The 19,061-nt window shown below is 39.8% G+C and overlaps 1 protein-coding gene across 4 annotated transcripts in view; it reads right to left on the bottom strand.

The window, feature by feature from the left end:
* The window catches only part of tgfbr3 (transforming growth factor, beta receptor III), a 73,562-nt gene that overhangs the window by 26,427 nt on the left and 28,074 nt on the right, over positions 1-19,061 (bottom strand). For all 4 annotated transcript variants that reach the window (XM_039606428.1, XM_039606431.1, XM_039606432.1 and 1 more), the window contains exons 3-4: positions 18,633-18,820; positions 5,631-5,768 (exon numbers count right to left, since the gene is read on the bottom strand). In XM_039606428.1, coding sequence (XP_039462362.1) covers positions 5,631-5,768; positions 18,633-18,820 — 326 coding nt within the window. The remainder of the gene's footprint in view (positions 1-5,630; positions 5,769-18,632; positions 18,821-19,061) is intronic.

Raw genomic sequence — 19,061 nt, 5'->3', positions numbered from 1 at the left:
TTATTCAACCAGTCAGAATTTGGTCTAATGAAGTATATCAACCAATTAACCAATTAGCCTACAGCACAAACAGAAAAGGAAGAAGTCCAACAACTAAAGCATAATTTCATAATTTGAAAAAGATTCTTATTTTATTGCTTTTAATAAGCCATCATCATAACCAGTCTATCCGTAAATAGCCCTCGATTTGAACACCTTCTAATGTGTTTGGAAGTTTAAAGTCCTCTTTAGACCTCTGGCACTGACATACATGCTTTCATGTTCATAATGGTACTTTTAGTCAACTGTGTTACTGAAAGTGGTTACAATTGGAAAGTTTAAATCGATTTTTTCTTGTCATTTCTGCTGCCCTCTTAAAAAAAATCTTAATCTCTATTAGATTTTTTACCTGGATAAATAAAGGATTCCAGGAAGCTGATTCTGGTCATCTGGTTATTGCCTTTTCAGTGTTTTCAATGAAGGATATATTTAAAATCATGTAAGATAAAAGCACATCTGCCAGTCCTGAAGATCCCAAACATTTAACAGTATATTTCCGGCTCTTTCTGCCTGTATGGATCAACATGTTATGGCCATATGTGGAGCAAAAGGGAGACTGCATGCCAAATGTTTGAGATCAATTATCACGGAGCTGCGTTCTCACTGAGCAACACCCTTAGCCTGGGAAATTGCAAAAAGCTGTTTGGAAAATAAGAGGTGTTGCAAACACAAGAGGGTGATGGAAAGTGCAGCATGAGTTGATGGATATTATGAGCATGCAATAACTCTCTGATATTAATGTGATAAATGCTTTGGTGGCTGATTTGATCTTCTCTTACTCAATGAGATACTGGGACCTAATCATGCTGCTCTCTGCAGATGTGTTCCTGTGAACTGGCAGGCTGTGTTGTGCAGAAAACAATACCATATGTCTCAGCGCCACTCTGGAGCGTTCCTCTGCCATTTCTGTCTCCAAATAAAAACACTAGTGGCTACCCATGGTTTCCATTGGTGATTACAGTGAGGAGAGAGCTCAAACTATGAGCCTACAAATAATCAAAGAAATACTAGAGTGAAAAGGCAAAGTTTGGCAACCAGGCAGTGGACAACATACATGCCAACAGCAAAGCTTAAACAGTGTTGTTCCATGAAAAGCCATAAAACATTTGCTCCAGATCAAGCCTTTCAAGCGAAGATGCAACACAGCTCTCAACCTCAAACCCACAAGAAGAAATATATGCATTTGGCCACAAAGTCACCAAAGCACACTTTGCAGATGTCTCACTTCTAATCATGGTGTCCCTTGGTAAAATAAAATTTGGCCTTTATTCAGTGTTCATATTTCATGTCAGTTTAGAAACTCGATGATTCCCGCCTGCTGCTGATTGACAAAAAGTACTGTGGAAAGCATGTTTTACAACAAAAGTCTGGCATTTTAAAAGCCATCGGAGTCCAGTGGCCAACAGTAACAGTGTGCTCAACATCTCTGAAGCTTTTCCAGGCAGCCCATCTGTGTCCATGGAGCCCTGAGCACTGGGACCAGGAAACAAGGACTGGCAGGTCTGATTCAGAGTCCTGTTAGTCGCAGGAAACAGCCTCTCCAGTGGAAAGGCAAGTGAGGGAGGTCTGGCATAGGGTTTCTGTTCTGAAGTGTCCAAAACCGACTTCACTTGACTCTGTTGCTCTTCGCTCTCACTACAGCAACATCTCAACTCCTTTCTAAAGCAGAAAGAGTGGAAAGGTCCTTAATGTGCTGACCTTTTTTTTGCATCAGTGGTCATGGTCAGTTGTTGTTTCACGTGCAGTACCACAAACGAACCTTTTCTACCTCATTAAAGGTGCGGATGTCAAAGCGCCCTGTGACGAACCTTTCCAGGGTTTACCCCACCTTTTGACAAGTGGTTAGAAAAAAAAATGGATGAAGGTAAAGAAGCTCGTAACAGCAACTTCAAAAGCAGGTTTAACCAAACATCAATTAGAATTAGTTATGACAGTTATTGGAGATGACGAGGATGAATACCAATTAACAGGAGAAGACTCAAGCAAGATGTTGAGTTGTATTTCAGTTTTGTGGCATGTTAAGGAGGTGTCACTGTGGAGAGAACCTGAGAAGAGGAGCAACATCCGGGACTCCTTTGGGCAATGTGCAGCAGTCAGGCTGGTGGATAAGATACCAACAGCTTGCACTGCCAGAGGGCTCAGTGCTGCCACTCAAACAGAAATACTTAACACCTAATTCAGCAGGGGCCCCTGTAGTCAGTCAAAGCCATTAGTTCAGCCTTGTCTGGCTACAGGGGCCTTTTTCTTCAGTGTTTAAATTCCCTTTATCTCTTTTCAGCTCACTCAAAAGCTGCTATTATGTGTCGGACAAATATTGTACTGAAGGGCAAACAAGAGAAAGCTGACACCTTGGTTTGGTTGGGTCTAAAATGCTTCAATTTAATGAATACTGTGAATGAAGTCAAAGATGTAAGAATACATTTTATCATTTAAAAAGAAAATTCAATAAAATATATTCGGAATTGGAGATTAAGCTGAAGTTATTAAAACCTTGCCAACATGGTTACACTCACAGCATTAGCTCTGCCTCGAAGTTTTCTTTAAAATGATGGTTTTCAGCTGCTGTCTGTTTGCCACCACTGACAAGGGAAGATATTTAGTGTGATGCTGACCTGCTGGTCTTTGCAGAAACACTCATCTCACTGGCCACACATTATCAGAGCTTAAGAAAACACAAGCTGGCCAGATGCTCATCCATCTGTATGAAATGCATCCGTTTCTTTCTGACATGAGAACATTTCCATTTGTACAGGAAATGATAATTAAAAGGGCTGTTTAGCACTCAGGCCTAATATCCTAATGTAGTAAATTTCTCTGAAAACTATGATCCCACTCAAGCACAAACAGATCCCATATTGGTTAGTGAATTTTAAAAAACCTCAAAAATGTCTGTTAATGCTTTATTTTTAAAAAAAACAGATTTTCTAAATTTCTCTAAGAAGAGAAGAAACCTTTCTAGGACACACAATGAGTAAAAACAAAACCCTGTCATCTAACTATCTAAACACTTTATTGTACAGGAAGCACTCTTGATGCAGAGGTGATGAGACCTAATATGACTCTGTGATGAAAGTCCCTGTCACACAAGCCTATAAGGTTTCATAAGATCTAGCAGAGGCCTATTAATATTCAGTGAATTACTGTTCTAAATGTCAACCAGGCTGGGACACACAGAACATGTTATTGGAGTACGGAGTTCTTAAAATAATATATGGAGAGGTGACAAATTAAAGGAAAAGAAGTTTGTTTCAAGACATGACTGAGCCTTTATGGGAGAACCTCTTTGTTGAAAGCTGTAACATAATACACAAGTAACAGTGCTGTACATTCTGGCATTGGCATTGTCTCTAAACCAGTTTTCAGTAGTAAGAACACATATGAAGCAGACTATGCTCTGCTGTGTGCTACATGTGAGACAGGGTACTTGAGGACAAGCTAATTCTCCAGATACTGGCCACTGTTCATGAGTGAAGACAGCTTTAGTGAGGTGTTTGGTGTTATGTGCCCTTGGCCCTCTGGTTATCTGTATATCAGACTCTATAATCCATCCCTCATAATTTGTTCACTCTTTATTTAGATGTCTCTGGTCTGGTCTAATGAGCTGGAAGCCAATAAAAGGGAACAGGAAGTTTGTTCCCCCTCTTTCCTCTTCATCCACAGCAGCAGCAATGTATATCTGTACAGATTATATTTCTTATTTGTTATTTCTTTATTTTCTTTTGGTCTTTTTTTTTTTTGTTTGGTTTAAATCTAATGGTAGGTTAGATTTTGCGACCATTCCAAGGCTGGTCTCAGTGAATTCGATGCTTTCTGTTGATTTTGTTTGATTTTGTTGATTTTTGTTTGGGAGTAATATTTGATTATGGTTAATATCTCGGGTTTTTTGTTGTTGTTGTTGGATATGTTAAGCATCATGCATTTGCTTGAGTGTTATGTTGGACAACTTTTGTAGACACCAAGTGGAGTCTATAAAAGCTGAAATGCATTTAGCATTTAGCATCTGGATCCTAAAGATATTACCAGTCTTTTGATGATAGCAGTGGAGAGTGTTTAACATGTCAGACTCGAACATTTCACATAGGTTTTCCACCAGTTTGAGAAATGATAACAGCAAGATTGACATCATTCTCAGACTTTTGGCAAACTATTCATTGACTGGGGGATTTTGATTTTGGAAGATACAACATCTATCAGGATATAAGTCTGCACTGGATAAAAGTGATGACCCACTTTATTGACTTGCAGTGACCCTTTCCTGTAAGAGGGCCAGTAGACTGAAGCGCTGCCAGCAAAATGCTCCCAAACAACAGTCACTGGATCCTCTTGCTGTCCATGTGTTATGCGCCTGTGCGTAACACAAAGCTTTTGCCATTTGTCCATATTCTCCTCCATATCACACTGGCTTTTATGGGAAGATGTTTTGAGCTTAAGAAGTAAGCGAGAATACTCTCAACCACATATGGAAATAATTTGTGTACCTGATGCTGCGTTCTTGCACAACGCTTTGGTGTTAACATAGAAATTGAAAAATGAATACTTTTGGCAAGCCAGAAAGACAGAAAAGCCTTCAGCTCACATGAATGCAAAGCGAAGTTTTCATAGTTATATAGCACAGTGAAGCCACAGCTACAACTGAGACCACAGCTACAGCGGAGGCTTCTGGGTTTCATTTCACACTGATTTTCTCATGTGATACACAGGCTTTGAACAAGAGCACTGAAGCAGTGCATTTTTACATTTTTTATTAAGTTTCCCAGAGAGGCCCCCTGGTACCTTCACTAAATATGGCTGAATCCCCAGGGGACCTGGCTCCAGCTTCACTAAGATACCCTTCACTAAATCTTTGCCTCTTCCACCCGAGTCCTAAGAAAAACTTCAGTCTGCAAAGCAACAGGAAAAGATCTTGTAACAAATAAAAGTTACATTTGTAGAAAGAAAAACACAGGATTTATCAATATTATATACTTCCTTACAAACCAACTTGTACGACGTTTTCAACAAAAATCAGTAGGCGAAAGAATAAAGTTGGTGAAGCTTTAGTGCTACAGTTTTTGGTACCACACCTTCACCGCTGAGGGGGTTTTTATGATACATGGATACACCCAGTGTCATATGAACAGCAGCCAAGCTATCAACAGGACTGTGTAAAGAAGGGTGGGGGACACGACTCGGTGGATGTCGAGCATGAATAAAGCTGACGAAGCAGATCGTGTTAGATAAATACATTTTGAGCCATTTATGAGCGTAAAAACAAACTCTTACAGCTGCATCCTGTATAAGATAATGTGAGTCAAACTTCCGCTAAATACTTCCAAAATTATATTACAACTAAAGAATCCATTGCACCAGATGAAACATTATGCATGGCTATACACACACTATGACTGCGCATGCATGTTGACCAGATATGCCCCCAAAACACTGGAAACCTCCCTTTGAAGTGCAGAACGGCCTTCTTCGCATTTACATCGCTTCAAATATGTTACTCATAGAAAAGGCTACTGAAACGGTAATGCGGTTTAGCCTGTGAGGAAATGAATACACAGTTTTAGGAAGCAGGACTTAAAGGGTTTTTTGTGTTCTGGACTCACATAAAAGGTATGTTGGATGCGCAGAGCCAGGTTCTCTGTTTTGACATTCCAGATCAATGGTTGGAGGGAGCTGAGCACGAAGACCAGGGGCTTCTGGTGGTGCAGCATAGACTGGATGGGCTTCAGATGTAAGTCAACCTGGCAAGAGCAGAAAAAAAAAGGGAAAAAAGAAAGAGAGAAATTAGCACCATGTTACCACAAGTATATTGAGGAAGTGAGAAGAGTAAAAAACACAAATCCTGCGAGATCAGTCAGAGTACATAACATGATCTGATTTCACACAGCTGAACTGGGCAAATGTCAAAGCTTTGATATTCTCATGTTCTGTTTTTTATAAGCATTAATATCAGGCAACTGCTACTAGTCTGGTGAAAATCCAGCTCTGTTATGATGTAGATTGTTCTACGTTATCTAGCTTTGTGGTTGTTTATGTACTCACTTTGCTGATAAACTTACAAAGACGGCATGCTGTGTTCTCCCTAAAAGGCACTTGCTTAGCTCTGATATGTATCCTCAGAGGGCTCTTAACTTTCACACAGTGGAGTCTTTGTTCACGGGGAAAAAAATAGTAAGTGGCGGGTCCCTGTAACCATCCCTACAGCGTGCAACTATGCCTTTTTTTTCAGGCTCCCATTGAAATACATTTTCACAGTCTGTTAGTGAGATGGCGAAAACAAACGTGCTTGTTTTGGGACCTTAACTGATGTTTCTCGTTTCTAGTGTTAGCCTTCACTTACGCCAAAGTGAGTCAGGTGGTTCAAAGTGTGAGCGTTGACTTAACCCAAAATCATCTCAGGCAAGGATCTGGCTTTCCATCATTTTCTCTAAATTGTACTCAAACTGAAAAACACCAGCTTACTTACAAACTGTTAAAATTCTCTATTGTTGTCACTGATGAGAACTGACACTCTCGGGGGGTTCGGAGGTCTGTCTGACACTCATCTTTAAACTTCCTCCTCTCTGTATTCTCAGACTAATCAAATTAGCTCCATTCTGTGTGTCAGCAGTAAAAAGCTGTAAATCACTAACTGAACCCACAAGCACTCATATTTTAGGATCTACACAACACCACAGTAAGTTAATTATTCACAGCTCACCAAAAGATCAGCTTTTGCTTTTAAACTAAAACTACAGCTTTTGTACTTCAATAACAGAACAAATGAGCTGAAATCAGAGTGATGGTGATTAAAAAGCAAGTTGACTTTTTTTTTCCCTCTTTTCTTTCCCTTTTTTTCCTTCTTTCTTTCTTTTTTATTTTTTAATTATAAAGTTAAAAATGTGACAGCAAAGAAAGTGTAAAAAGGCAAATTACTGTTATGTTCAACTGCTGTCTCAATAAGAGAGATAATTTTAAAAAGAAAAAAAAAAAACAAGTTGACAGGTTATTATTAGCAGTGCTTGAATTAGTGAGAAACACGAAAAACAGGCTGAGCATTAAGTTGCTCAGATGTGGTTATGGAGTGCGTATTATCGAGACAAAGATCTACACGCTATAATTGAAACCGTTAACATTTTCTGGTACACGGCATTTCTGCTACACTCATATGTTTTCAGTCACTACAAAACATATTTGCAAACACTGCAGTACTCATTTAGATGGATTTATTAATGGAAAAAGTAAACAGTTTGTTATAGGTTCTGAACCAGACTAAATACTGAACAGAGTACAATATCCTTTATCCCTTTAATATTGTTTTACATTTGCTCTTGCCAAGTTGATATTTTAGAGTCCATGCTTATTCCCAGGGTGTCAAACACTGGAGTTTTGTCAAAACTGCTGGCCTTTATGGCACATCTGCGACACATCTTCCCTTCCAGCTTGTTGTTTCAAAGCTCAGTACTGGTAAAAGCGCCTCCGTGCCACATTTAAGCCTAATTTTTCAACATGCAGCCTCAACCAAGCGGGTTTTAGCACGGTTTTAGCAACAAAGTAGCATTGTGTGCCTTCACCTAACCAGCAAGAAGAAGCAAAGTAAAAAAAACAAATACATTTCTGCTACCAAGAGCTGAAATTTAAAGCAGTGACATTTTCAGACCTGCTCTATCATAAATAGTGCAGAACATCAGTGCTAGGTAAAGTAATTTATCAGCAGTAACTGTTGACTATGCTGCATGCTGTCAACAATTTGGGGTGGTCGAGTGGGTTGTCTACCAACTCGAAGATTAGTGGATCTATCCCTGACTCCTCCAGTCAGCATGCTGAAGTATCCTTGGAAGAAAGCCGTGTGTGAATGTGTGTCTGATTAGGTGAATTAGACTTGCAGTAAAAAGCACTTTGATTGCGCAACTGAGTAGAAAGACGCAGTATAAGTTCCAGTCAATTTACCAAATGTAGTAAAAAACGGCTAATGTGTTTGTTTTTACTGTTCTCTAATCACTATGAATGTGTATGGTATTTATTAAAACATAAAGTATTACGCATGTTTGCTTACATGAGATGACAGTAGGCAGTGGTTTATGTCATATACACATCTGGGGCAGATCTGGGGGCACAGGCCACACACAGGCCTAGGTACCAGAAAAATGAGTATTCCCTGACTGGTAACAAGTGGTTGCTAACAATCACTTCAGGCCTATAGACTGGTCAGTGATTCCAATATGAAGCATTAAGCAGGGCGTTTTCTTGGCTTACATAAAACATAGAAGAAACAGAGAAGGTTGCTTCTGACCAGGACATTAAACAGCCCAGCCCTACAGCATTATCCTCCTTTCTGACTCCCTTAGTGGCCACTGATTCACAAAATGAACATCATGTTGTATTCAATAATATTCAGACTAAGCTTACAGATTTCAAGCCCTAAAGGGACGTTTTCAAGGAACTTACATAACATTTACAGTCATTGGAGCTTGAAAAACAAGCTACAGCAACTGTGCAATATATCAAAACACTTTTCACTTCTGAATGTCGTAATATATGCAAAACTTCTGTATTATTAAATTAAAAGCTTGATTTGATAATTTTTTTTTTTACAGTGAAACTAGAAGTGTTTGCTGAGGAAACATTACAGGAATCTTGGGAGAGCATAAACAAGAAGCAACCGCACCATTTTATCGGAATACTTTCACACACAAACAAGATAAGATTGTGATCACACTCAAAGCACATCCTCAAAGCTTCGAGGAAGAGTCCCTCTAGGTGCCAAAAACATACAAAGATTTACAATTTATTTCAACAAGTAAAGATTTGCTTTTCAATATGCTTCCTCGTGTTGGACAAAGCTGCCACTTATACCAAAAGTTGACTGTTGTTTCATTATCATGTAGACTAATAACTGTGCCAAATGATATCTTCTTTATCGAGAAGTATGCGGTTAATGAACAGGCTTTTTTGGGGGGCATTTCTCTTTTTTCTGTTTCCATTTGATCCATTCGTCACTAAAACAAGAATTCATTGTAATCTGATGTATTTTTCAACCCATGCAGCATTCTAGACTAACATATACCTCAGCACAGAAGGAAAGTCTGACTGTCATTTCCTGAAATACAACGATGTGTCACTGTGATGATTCATGAAGTCATTTAACAAGAGATACCAGCAGAACAAACAGAGTCAGCATCAAAGTCCAATTATCATTCCTCAACAGATGTAAGCCCTCAAGGAGAGTAATGCAAACCAGAATGTTCAGTTATGTGATCCATGAAAGTGTTGCAAAAATCGTTAAAATGTCCCTATGAGACAAGGAAATGGAAGAAATTACTAAACACTTATCTATGAGGCAATCTGGATGGTGATCCAAACAAACAGATCAGAGATTCATCGCTTTCTCTGTCTCACTATTTTTCCCCTTTTTTTCATATTTGCTCCCCCCCACACTTAATCCAGACACTGGAAAAAGCGACTGTATTGCTCCTTTGAGGATAACAACAACCAAGATATAATCATACCTGGCTTGGCTCTAAGAGCCTGGCTTCAATAGATGGAAGAAGGAGGTAGAAAGAAAACGAGAGTTGGGGAGAGTTGTAAAAGATGAGGAATTTTAAACCCAGACAGAAACTTTTCCAGAAGACGTGAGTCACCTGCAAACGCAGGCATAAACAGAGCTCCAAGAAGAGGAAGTGCCAAGAGGCGCTAAGGGGTCGGAAAGGGTGAAAACTGTGGTGATTATCATCTTTTTTTTCCAAGTTTAATGAGAAAACAGCATTAATAAAAATCTAAACCCTTTCTGGGTTGCACAATGTAAGCAATGATGAGGACTCAGCAGCAGCTGGTGTGCATCTCTGCCCACAGAGCTGTGTTCGTGAGGTCTGGTGAGGCTAGTGGGCATAGCAACAGACCTTGTCAAGCAGCCAGGGTGTGGAAAGAAGAGGTGCAAAAACACCAGGCATCAAAGTATCTCTTGTGGTGTTTGTAAGGATCAGGTGGCGCTGAGTTGTCCTTGATGCAGGCAGCTACCTTCGGAGAACCCCGCGGGGTGTGCCCGGGACAGGAGGCCACGGCACGGCTGATTGATTATCAGGAGCCTGGCACACGGATTTAGGGGTCCAGGGTCCATTACAGTTAAGGGGGGCATTTGCCAGCAGCCACGGATGGAGGCTTGTCTCGGACTATCACGTTACTGAAATTAAACTCCACACAAGGGACGACAGCTGTAGCAGGATAAGCCGTCACACAGCATACCATTAGTGGTGGTAGCATGTGTAAACAATGGAAATGTTAGGAGAAAAACAACACAGCATCAACTTTAAGCTCTAAATCAGCTCCAACAACAAACACAGCGCCAACTACAACAAAACCGAAAAAAAAAAAACATAAATCACAGACAAGCTTTTGTTGTATAGCAAAGCCACATGGTTAGATTTAGATCCCACTGATGCCTGTGACACTGAAACTGTAAAGGGTGATTTGTTTGTCCTGCTTTGAGTATGTGTTTGCAATTCCAGGACCTTTCAAGCCAACTTAATTACACAATGTTTCAAGAGTGCTTTATAAAGGCCGTGCATCAACATTGTAATGAAATACTTTCACCATCAAATATTTTGCATAGCCGTGTAAACCTGCACCCTGCAGTTAGAGCACACTATCACTGCGGCTCAGTGTCCTTGCAGGAAAAGGGAGTTTCCTTTATTGACAGAGCTAATTAAATGCCTGATGAACCCTAGTGATTCTGAAAAAAACCCAAAACATCCTTTAATTATCTGAAAAGTAAGACTAATCTGGGAACACACTCTCCCACCTAGGAAATAATAATCAGCTTCAGAAAAACAGAAAGAAAGCACAGAATGTATCACATGACATGAACCATAATCACTAAAATCCAGGAGTACTATACAAAAAAATACCCAACAATAACAACATACACAAACTGATGAAGGCTAAACCCCGTACCACAACATTTTTATAGTTGAAAACATAGACAACAAACTCAGAGAACTGCCTGGAACCAATCATACTGTGTTATCTGATGTGTGCGTATGTGCGTGTGTCTTGTCAGTCTGGATCTTGGTTCTTTCCGGATCACTGAGGGTGTACAGAGAGAAGGGAAGCTCAGGCAAAGAAGCTCAGAGATAAAGGAGAAGCGGACCAAAACCTGTTGACCGCTCTTATCAGCGCCACCCACATATTTGAGAGAGATGGTGATGCTACCTGGAGCCTTCCTCCTAAATGTGATGATAATCAGTCTGTACTCAGCTAAATGCAAAGCTCCAAAGAGGGGAAAAAAAACCTGAAAAGACGCTGAAGTGAGACAGGACGTCTGGATAGCAATCTTTTAGTGATATGACACAAAAGCAGGACATGTTGAAGTAAATAACACAGCACTGAAGGTGGGGAGAGGGGAGCACAGGGTCAGGAAGAAAAAACACTAGATTAAAGATGCAGTAAAATCAAAAGCATATTTAGCTGTATATCGCGTCCTGTGTTTTGTTTGGACTATGTTCCCTTTTGGGCAATTTCCATTTACCAAAAACAAGAAATGTTAATTGCTTTTGTTAACAGGATCCTCCCAACTGCTAAATGTTGCAGGAGCAGAAGCACTTGTAAGGGAATCCGCAACTGATTCCAGTTGAGACTGGTCAATGAATTTTATCATAACTGGCCTACTTTTCTTACAGTTAAAAATAGTAACGTATGACTCATGCAATGGAGCATTTGTACACCTGAGTCTCGTGTTTGTTCTACTATGTTTCTGCACTGCATTCAGACATAAAAGCTACCATGTACGTGTTAAATGTATGTGTTAAACTAAAAATCTGTGCATATTCAGGATAGACAATGGGATCAATGAAGAATTAAACCAGTTTTGGTGTTAAACATGTCTCTGCAAATAACAACATTCAGACTGCATTAACATCTGTAGGCTATACAGGCCAACACCACAGTTACCAGTGTGTCTTCTAGAAAAGCCAGCTTGAGCCCTATTATTTGTCAGAGGATTCCAATAAAACTGGTATAAAAGGCGCCAACCACACAAACATGGTTCAGCGACTCGAATTAGCTGAGATGAAGTCTAGCAGACAGCTACTGGCCACAGGCACCTGTAAGGTCATGTATCTGTAAACCCCGCCCCCAAATTTCAAAATTGTTGTTTAAGTGGCCATTAGAGAAAATACATTTTTTGTTGAATGAGGCATACTGCTTAAAGCGCTTTAAATGCTCGAGTAGAAAAGCGCTATAGAAGAACCAGTCCATTTCCAAAAATGTTGTTGTACTTTGACGTGATGTATACGTGCCCCTACTTTTAAAAAAATAAAGGTTATTACTAAAGTTCCAAAGTAAGCTTCAATTAAAAAAAAGAAAGACCTAAACAGGTTTACTGTATGTGTTCAGTCTGTCTTGTGTGCTAGCTAAACTCATATCTGACACTGTTACGTTTCTGCCTGGTAAGTTCTTCCAGTTAGTCACTCACAGTCTAAGATATCAGCAAATTCCAGCTGATAAAGCAATCATCTGCTCTACCTCGCCTGATTCAGAGCCAGTGGCTGTTTTTGATGTTTGCCTAGGGTAAACTGATTAGAGAAAGACGGGTGATTTGAGATATCACTGACCCCTTTTATTTATTTTCTACCCTATCACCCAACCTTATGCCCTGACAAGACTCCTTTTTTTGAATTGCTTATTTTGGCTCCACTTGGGAACAAAGTGTTTGCAGTAATGTTGGGCTCGTGTGCATTCATGCGCATGCAGCAGTGGCTTGTTAGGCAGAGTACAAAAGGCTACCTCTACACGTGACAGAAAAAACATGTGGAAGATTGTTTAAACTTGATACCTACACCTTAAAACCAGAGCAAATAGAGAAGAAAAGAACACTTTGAGATGAGGTCACTGGTTTTTTTTAGAGCTTAGGTGGCAAAACACCAACACCTCCAGGTCAATAGTCAAGCCACGAAAAGCTATTTTGCCTCAAAAACCCAAAGGGCTTTCAAGCTCACAGGAAATATGAGCAGCACGTGTAGCCTGCAGCACAGGTCACTCTCACTCACTCTTGTCTTGCTCTGCAAGATTGGGCTGTTTTTATAAAATGTAATTCAATTTTGTGAAAATGTGAAAATCATTCTGACATTATTTGAGGAAATCATTTCCTTCTGAAACACACAAGCGCAACCTGGCACTGCAGCTTTCCTAGGAATTGCAGCCCAGCCAAAAGTCACTTTTGACCTATCCAAGAATACTGACTTTCCAAATTGGCCTGTCTCTCTGTCCTCGGAGGCCCACATGGGTAAAAGAGAGGGTTTTCTGTTACTTTGAGCAGGGCCACTGAAGCTGAAGAAATCATCTATCTCTATTTCAGACAAATGTGAATAACACGTTACAAGTAACAAAAAAAAAAAAAATTCCAGTCAAGCCAGTATCATAAGTGGTCATATTTTGAAAGAGGAGAGTTAAGAGTCTATGAAACAAAGCCTACTGTTAAAGACAAACACTGAATTAAAAAAACAGAGTTTGGGGGGGTGGGTTAGATTTCAAATCCAGATCAAAAATGTTACTTTGAAATTGCAGAGCAGCTCAGTTAAACCATCGCACATATATTACCCAATGTGGCCTGGCACTGCTCAGCATGCATTGTGTGGGGTGGGTAACATTTAAAAAGAAATTATTGGCAAATGGTTCAAGTTGCTGAAATATAAATAAATGATTCTTTACCAAACTGGAGAGATGAACCACTGATTACTCTGTAATTTTAAATTGTTTAAATAATAATAAACAAAAAACTTAATCTCTTGTATTTCTACCCAGCTGCTAACATGATCACAGTAACCATGCTAACATGGTTACTGCTAATCTGCAAACGTAAGCAGAAACACACTTATGAGTCCATAGCATAATGGGTAGAGTGTTTCCTAGATGAAAAAATTGGTTCATAAATTAGTAATAGCGTATCCTGATATCACCAAGAAAGTGCAGAGAAAATCTCTTGGCCACTCAAAGCACAAAAGTTCTGACATTTTATTAACACCTACAAATTTCTACATCATGGTGGCAGGGCGCCACCAAGTCACTGAGAGATATGAAAGCCGTCACAAACGTGAACTTTTAATCTGTACCAAAGTTACAGACTGACCAGATGACAGGCTCACTAATTTACCAGCTCTTCCTGGATGTCTTCCAGTCAACAACAGAGTTGCACATTTTTGGCTTGTTTGTGCATGATTTGTCATTTTTGGCTGGTACAAAAAAACTGCCTTAACTTGGTTGTATACTCTATGTCAGCCTAATGATTGAAGAGTCTCCTTCAAACCAGATGATTTTATGTTGACATAAAAACCTAACAGCTTTTGTCACTTGTAATATAAACCAGCTTTTAATAAATGCCAGTGAGAGTCTGTTCTCCTTTTGGATGTGTCAGTAATCAAAAATGGTAATTCAAACTGAAACTTGGAGCAAAGATAGGTATACTTTCATCACTTTGAACGCAAAGTTCGCAGATCGTTAGAATACTATTCAAAATATTATTGTATGCATTTCTAGCTTCAGTCTTCCTGAATGAATGATTAGCATACTGTCAACCTCTGGCTGTTATTGTACAGTCAAAGCAATCCCTGCAAATGTCACGTTATCCAGACGAAGCACTTTGCACAGTCACTACTGAGGTGTTCTGTTGCACTTAATAGCTCAGCTTTAGTGTGAGACTGGCCAGAAGCCAAAGTGTGTATTGTGAGTCAGGTCCAGCTGTGCCGTTTCTTTCAATGAGTAGCAGTTCATACCTACTGGTTAATACCCATAAAGAATGGTTTCACTGGTACAGGCAGGAAACAATTCATTGCTTTCACGTCTTTACTGAAAACATAGACAAACTGCAAGCCATGACTTTTACACATGGGCGTGAAAGAGATGTGAAGCAGGCCTCACACAATGCAGCTGCAGGATGTCTGCGCGACTGTACACACATGTGTATAAAAGTGTCTGAAACTGACCATGCAATCTCCCTTGTCCATATTAGCCCATGCACACCATGTGCAATAGCAGATTTATTCCACTACCTGGTCAAGCTAGCTGTGCAGACACTTATTAGGAGTCACCGGGGCACATTGCGTTCTCCAGAAGCTAAAGACAGCCAAAGCTCACAACCACACATTCAAAACATCCAAATACAGACTGAACTGCAGCCCAGTCACAACCTCGTCCCCTATCAGCTGAGGTGTGGAGGAAACCTCAGAGAAGGTCTACAGTACCATACACTGACCAGGCGCCTTCATGAAGGCTTAGAAAATAAGCAAAGAAGACACGCCAAAGCATACTCAGGAAATTATCGATTAATTAGAGTGAAATAAATGTGCAATCCTTCAAATTTAATGACAAGAAATGTATTCATACACTAAAATTGAAATCCAACTTTAAATTAGGCATTACTTCATTGAAGAAGTATATTGTTTTTCAGTCATCAGTCCCAGTTTCCATTAGTATCTTAACATAAAATAGAGTCTTATGATAGGACTACTACAGTCTTTTCACTGATAGTTAACATATCTGAATTACTGTACTGTCAATAAACAATGCTGCTGTATTTAGCTATAATTTTCTAAAATATGTTGGACAAAAACAGCAGATGGACAGAGGAGAAACTGATTATGCTGCAAGAGTGGTCTGAGGACTTCATGTGGGAGTTCTATTTTGCCACAAAACCAGGATGTTGTGTTGTGTTGGAATTCACAGTAACTGTTGGGAAGCCAAGCTGACTACAGCTATTTTCCTACATGCTTTTCAGATCCACCTCTCAAGCCAAACAGTATTACTGCTGCAAACTCAAAAGAGTTCTTTCAAAGTTTATATGTCGTTATATAAACTATACAGCAACTTATAAGTTATAAGTGAGCTCAAGAATTTGCAGTAGAAACTGGCTTTTTTACAACTTTACTTGTTTTTTGAAAGAAGTAATGGGTTTAGACGCTCTGTGGTCAAGGATAATTAATGAAGACCAATGAGGTCTTTTCTCCGACAGCCTTCTAAGTAAGAACATCCTTGCCCAAATGCAGACTAGGATGTTAAGATCCCCTTGTTTCACTTCCATTTTCTCACTGGATTATCGCCTCCTCTGGTCACAAAAGATCAGGGGCAGATTGTGTGAGTAAGACCATAGTCTGACGCATTGTTTGCCCTCCAACACGGTCCTGTTGAAGGCTGTCAGGAGCTGCTTGTATCTGAACAGGCCAATCTGTGCCCACGTCTCAGGTGGAAACAAAATCAAGGACCAGAGTGGGTAGAGGGTCTGGGTGTCCTTTAGGATATCTTATCTAATCATAAGCAGAAACCTCCAGTGACAGAGTGAGCTTCTGTAGGGCCACCTAATCTCAACCAAACCTGGCGTGACCTTCTGTAGGCCAAGGCTGTAGGCAGGGGAACAGACAGCTGGATTTGTCCCTCCTCCGCGCTAGTCCTCACTTGACCATGGAAGTGATGGGTGACCGAAAGCTAGATAAAGTGATGTGTTTCACAGACTCTGGAACTAAGTACTTTACTGTGCTATAAAGCTGTAGTTTTAAATATAGCAAATTAGAATAACATTCAACTTTTGTACACCACTTAAAGAATAACTGAAAAAATATCACGTCCGAGCTCATCGGACTGTAGTTAAGCTCGTAGAAATTCAACACTGGTGAACTTTAGTGATGGACTTCTCACTGATCTTGAACTTAGAATAAATAAAGTCAGCTGAAAATAAGGATATATATCAAATAAGGATATATATCGAATAAGGAAACCAAAAGTGGGCTAAATTAGTTCTAGCAGACATTGCTGTTTGACTGTATTTATGAGTCATCATTTGGTGGATGACGACGTGCAGAAAGATCTCCTGAGAGCAAGTGACAACAAGATTTAAACAGTCAGTCTTTTGGGTTGCGAGCAACTTTCACAGCAGCTAAAATATGGTTAGGATTGTTTGATTTTCCATACAAGTCTGTTCAAGCTTAAAACAGGAACGCTCTTTGTCATCTAAGTCTTAAATCCATACTAGGCATACTTTGACTTGCACTCTCTCTATTAAAACGCCAATCAGTTGGTCTGGGAATTACCTAAAGGTGAGGAATGTGCTAAGGCCAACAATCATAACTTTCAGCAGGTGAAGACAAAACCCATTTCAGTTTGTTCTGTGTGATTACAACATCTATCTGCATGTAATCATAATCCACCCTGACACAGTAAATCGGGAAGTAGATGAAACACAGCAAAGCCTTCAAACTTTGCAGGACACGCATCCAAAAAAATCTACTGAATGATTCCACAGAAATTCATAAATACGAGCAGCTACAATTTGCATCACACTTATGGTAATCCCTGGTAGTCCCTTTTTGGGGTTCGAATTATTACAATTACAGTGATCCAGTGTAGTTTCTGACTGTGAAGGCCATGTGCGCATGCAATACTGAAGTCCATCATTTTTTCCATAAATACTGACTCGGTAATTTATCAACTGGATAATAATGTTTATCTTCAAGACTCGCAATGTAAACTCTGCTAGTTACTATCAAGGAACATAAATTCTTTAGACATTGCACCATTTTAGGTTTAATCTGCCATATTACGTTACATTTTTCCTTAAAGGTGAGGCTTCAGTTATTTTAGTTCAGTTTAAGCTTTGTTACTGGCCGAGTCATTCCTTTTATCATGTGTGTGATGTACGTAGCTCTCGTCTCGTGAGTGGTTCACAACCACTGTGAAGTGCCCATCGACAGCGATGACTAAAACGTCTATAATAAGACATAAAGTGTCAAGATATGCATATGTTTCCATTTCCCAGCTATTTAAATGTTTCCCTCTCAGCCACCCAAATAACATTTCTTTATTTATGTGCTGATGAAGCATACCCACACACACTGTGCTTCTGTACATTTGGCCTTGGCAACACTAAAGCTTACATCAGCAACACAACTGCAATGACAAGTCTATACATGCTGCTTTTCACACTTCTCTAACTGAGGGGGATGAAGGTTTAAAACCTAGACACAGTGGTTTTGAAGGACGTGGGCCTGTGATTCATCTCCAAACTATGGCTGATGATTAGGACTCCAGCCACGAGATGTGCCGTTTAACACCCGAAGATAGGGAGCGGTTTTACAATTAACATCAAATACAGGAACGCTATCGGTAGATGTGCTGACAGTTTAAATGAGTTTAAATGAGGCAAATGGTGAGAAAATACCTGGTGCTTAAATGACTTCTCACTGTGTTAATTACTCACGCTAAAAAGGTACTTCTTTGAAAGCTCACCTGATCGTAATGTCTGACACTGTTTTTTGTTTTTTTTTAAATGGGTGGAATCAATAAATACAAAAGGCGTTCACTTTTGCCAAGAAGTCTCCTTGAAGTAAAATGGAAAATAACTGGCAGCCATTATCAGAACTGAGAAAACTAGGGCAGTGGAAATATTACCACAGCAGGTCTTACAATCTTCATCCAGCTTATGGCAAGTCAATTCTAATTTGAATTTCTTGTTAAATTGAAAAATTAATATAAATAAATCTATGAATATAGTTTCTCTGCATACTAAATTTTGATCAACATTAAAGCATGTTTAGGTTAACTTAAGATAATTTAAGTTTCAGGTTCTTTGACTAAGGATGACTCACTTTTGCTGAAGAGTTGTCTGGTCCCTCATGAGCATGTCCTCTCAGGTTGATGATGTGGACCTCCTCAGGCAAGCCGGTGGTGCCCCTGCTTGCACACCCTGACAGGATAGTGAAGCTCTTCAGCATGGCTTGCACTGGGTGTCCCGTCCCCACTGGCAGCAGCTCACATGGGCTGCGAAACAGCGGTCCTGCAGCAGAGAAACAATGATTCTTGCAATAAAAATAAAAAATAACACGTGTATGATTTATAGCCTCATATATTGCTGTCAATTTAAATCCAAGCAACATTCTTGGGGGCTTAAAAGGGAAAGTAACCCACGAGTGACAAAAGCTGCAGTCCCTCAAGTGGCCACTTGAGCAGGCCATACCCCATAGACTTGTATGTTAAAAAGCACACCTTAACAGCAGAAAAATCCTATTTATAGCCTA

The sequence above is a fragment of the Oreochromis aureus genome, linkage group 23 (genome assembly GCF_013358895.1).
Source record: "Oreochromis aureus strain Israel breed Guangdong linkage group 23, ZZ_aureus, whole genome shotgun sequence".
Classification (NCBI taxonomy): Eukaryota; Metazoa; Chordata; class Actinopteri; order Cichliformes; family Cichlidae; genus Oreochromis; species Oreochromis aureus.
The sequence above is the reverse complement of the archived record's forward strand: the minus strand, read 5'-3'. Positions and strand labels throughout refer to the sequence as shown.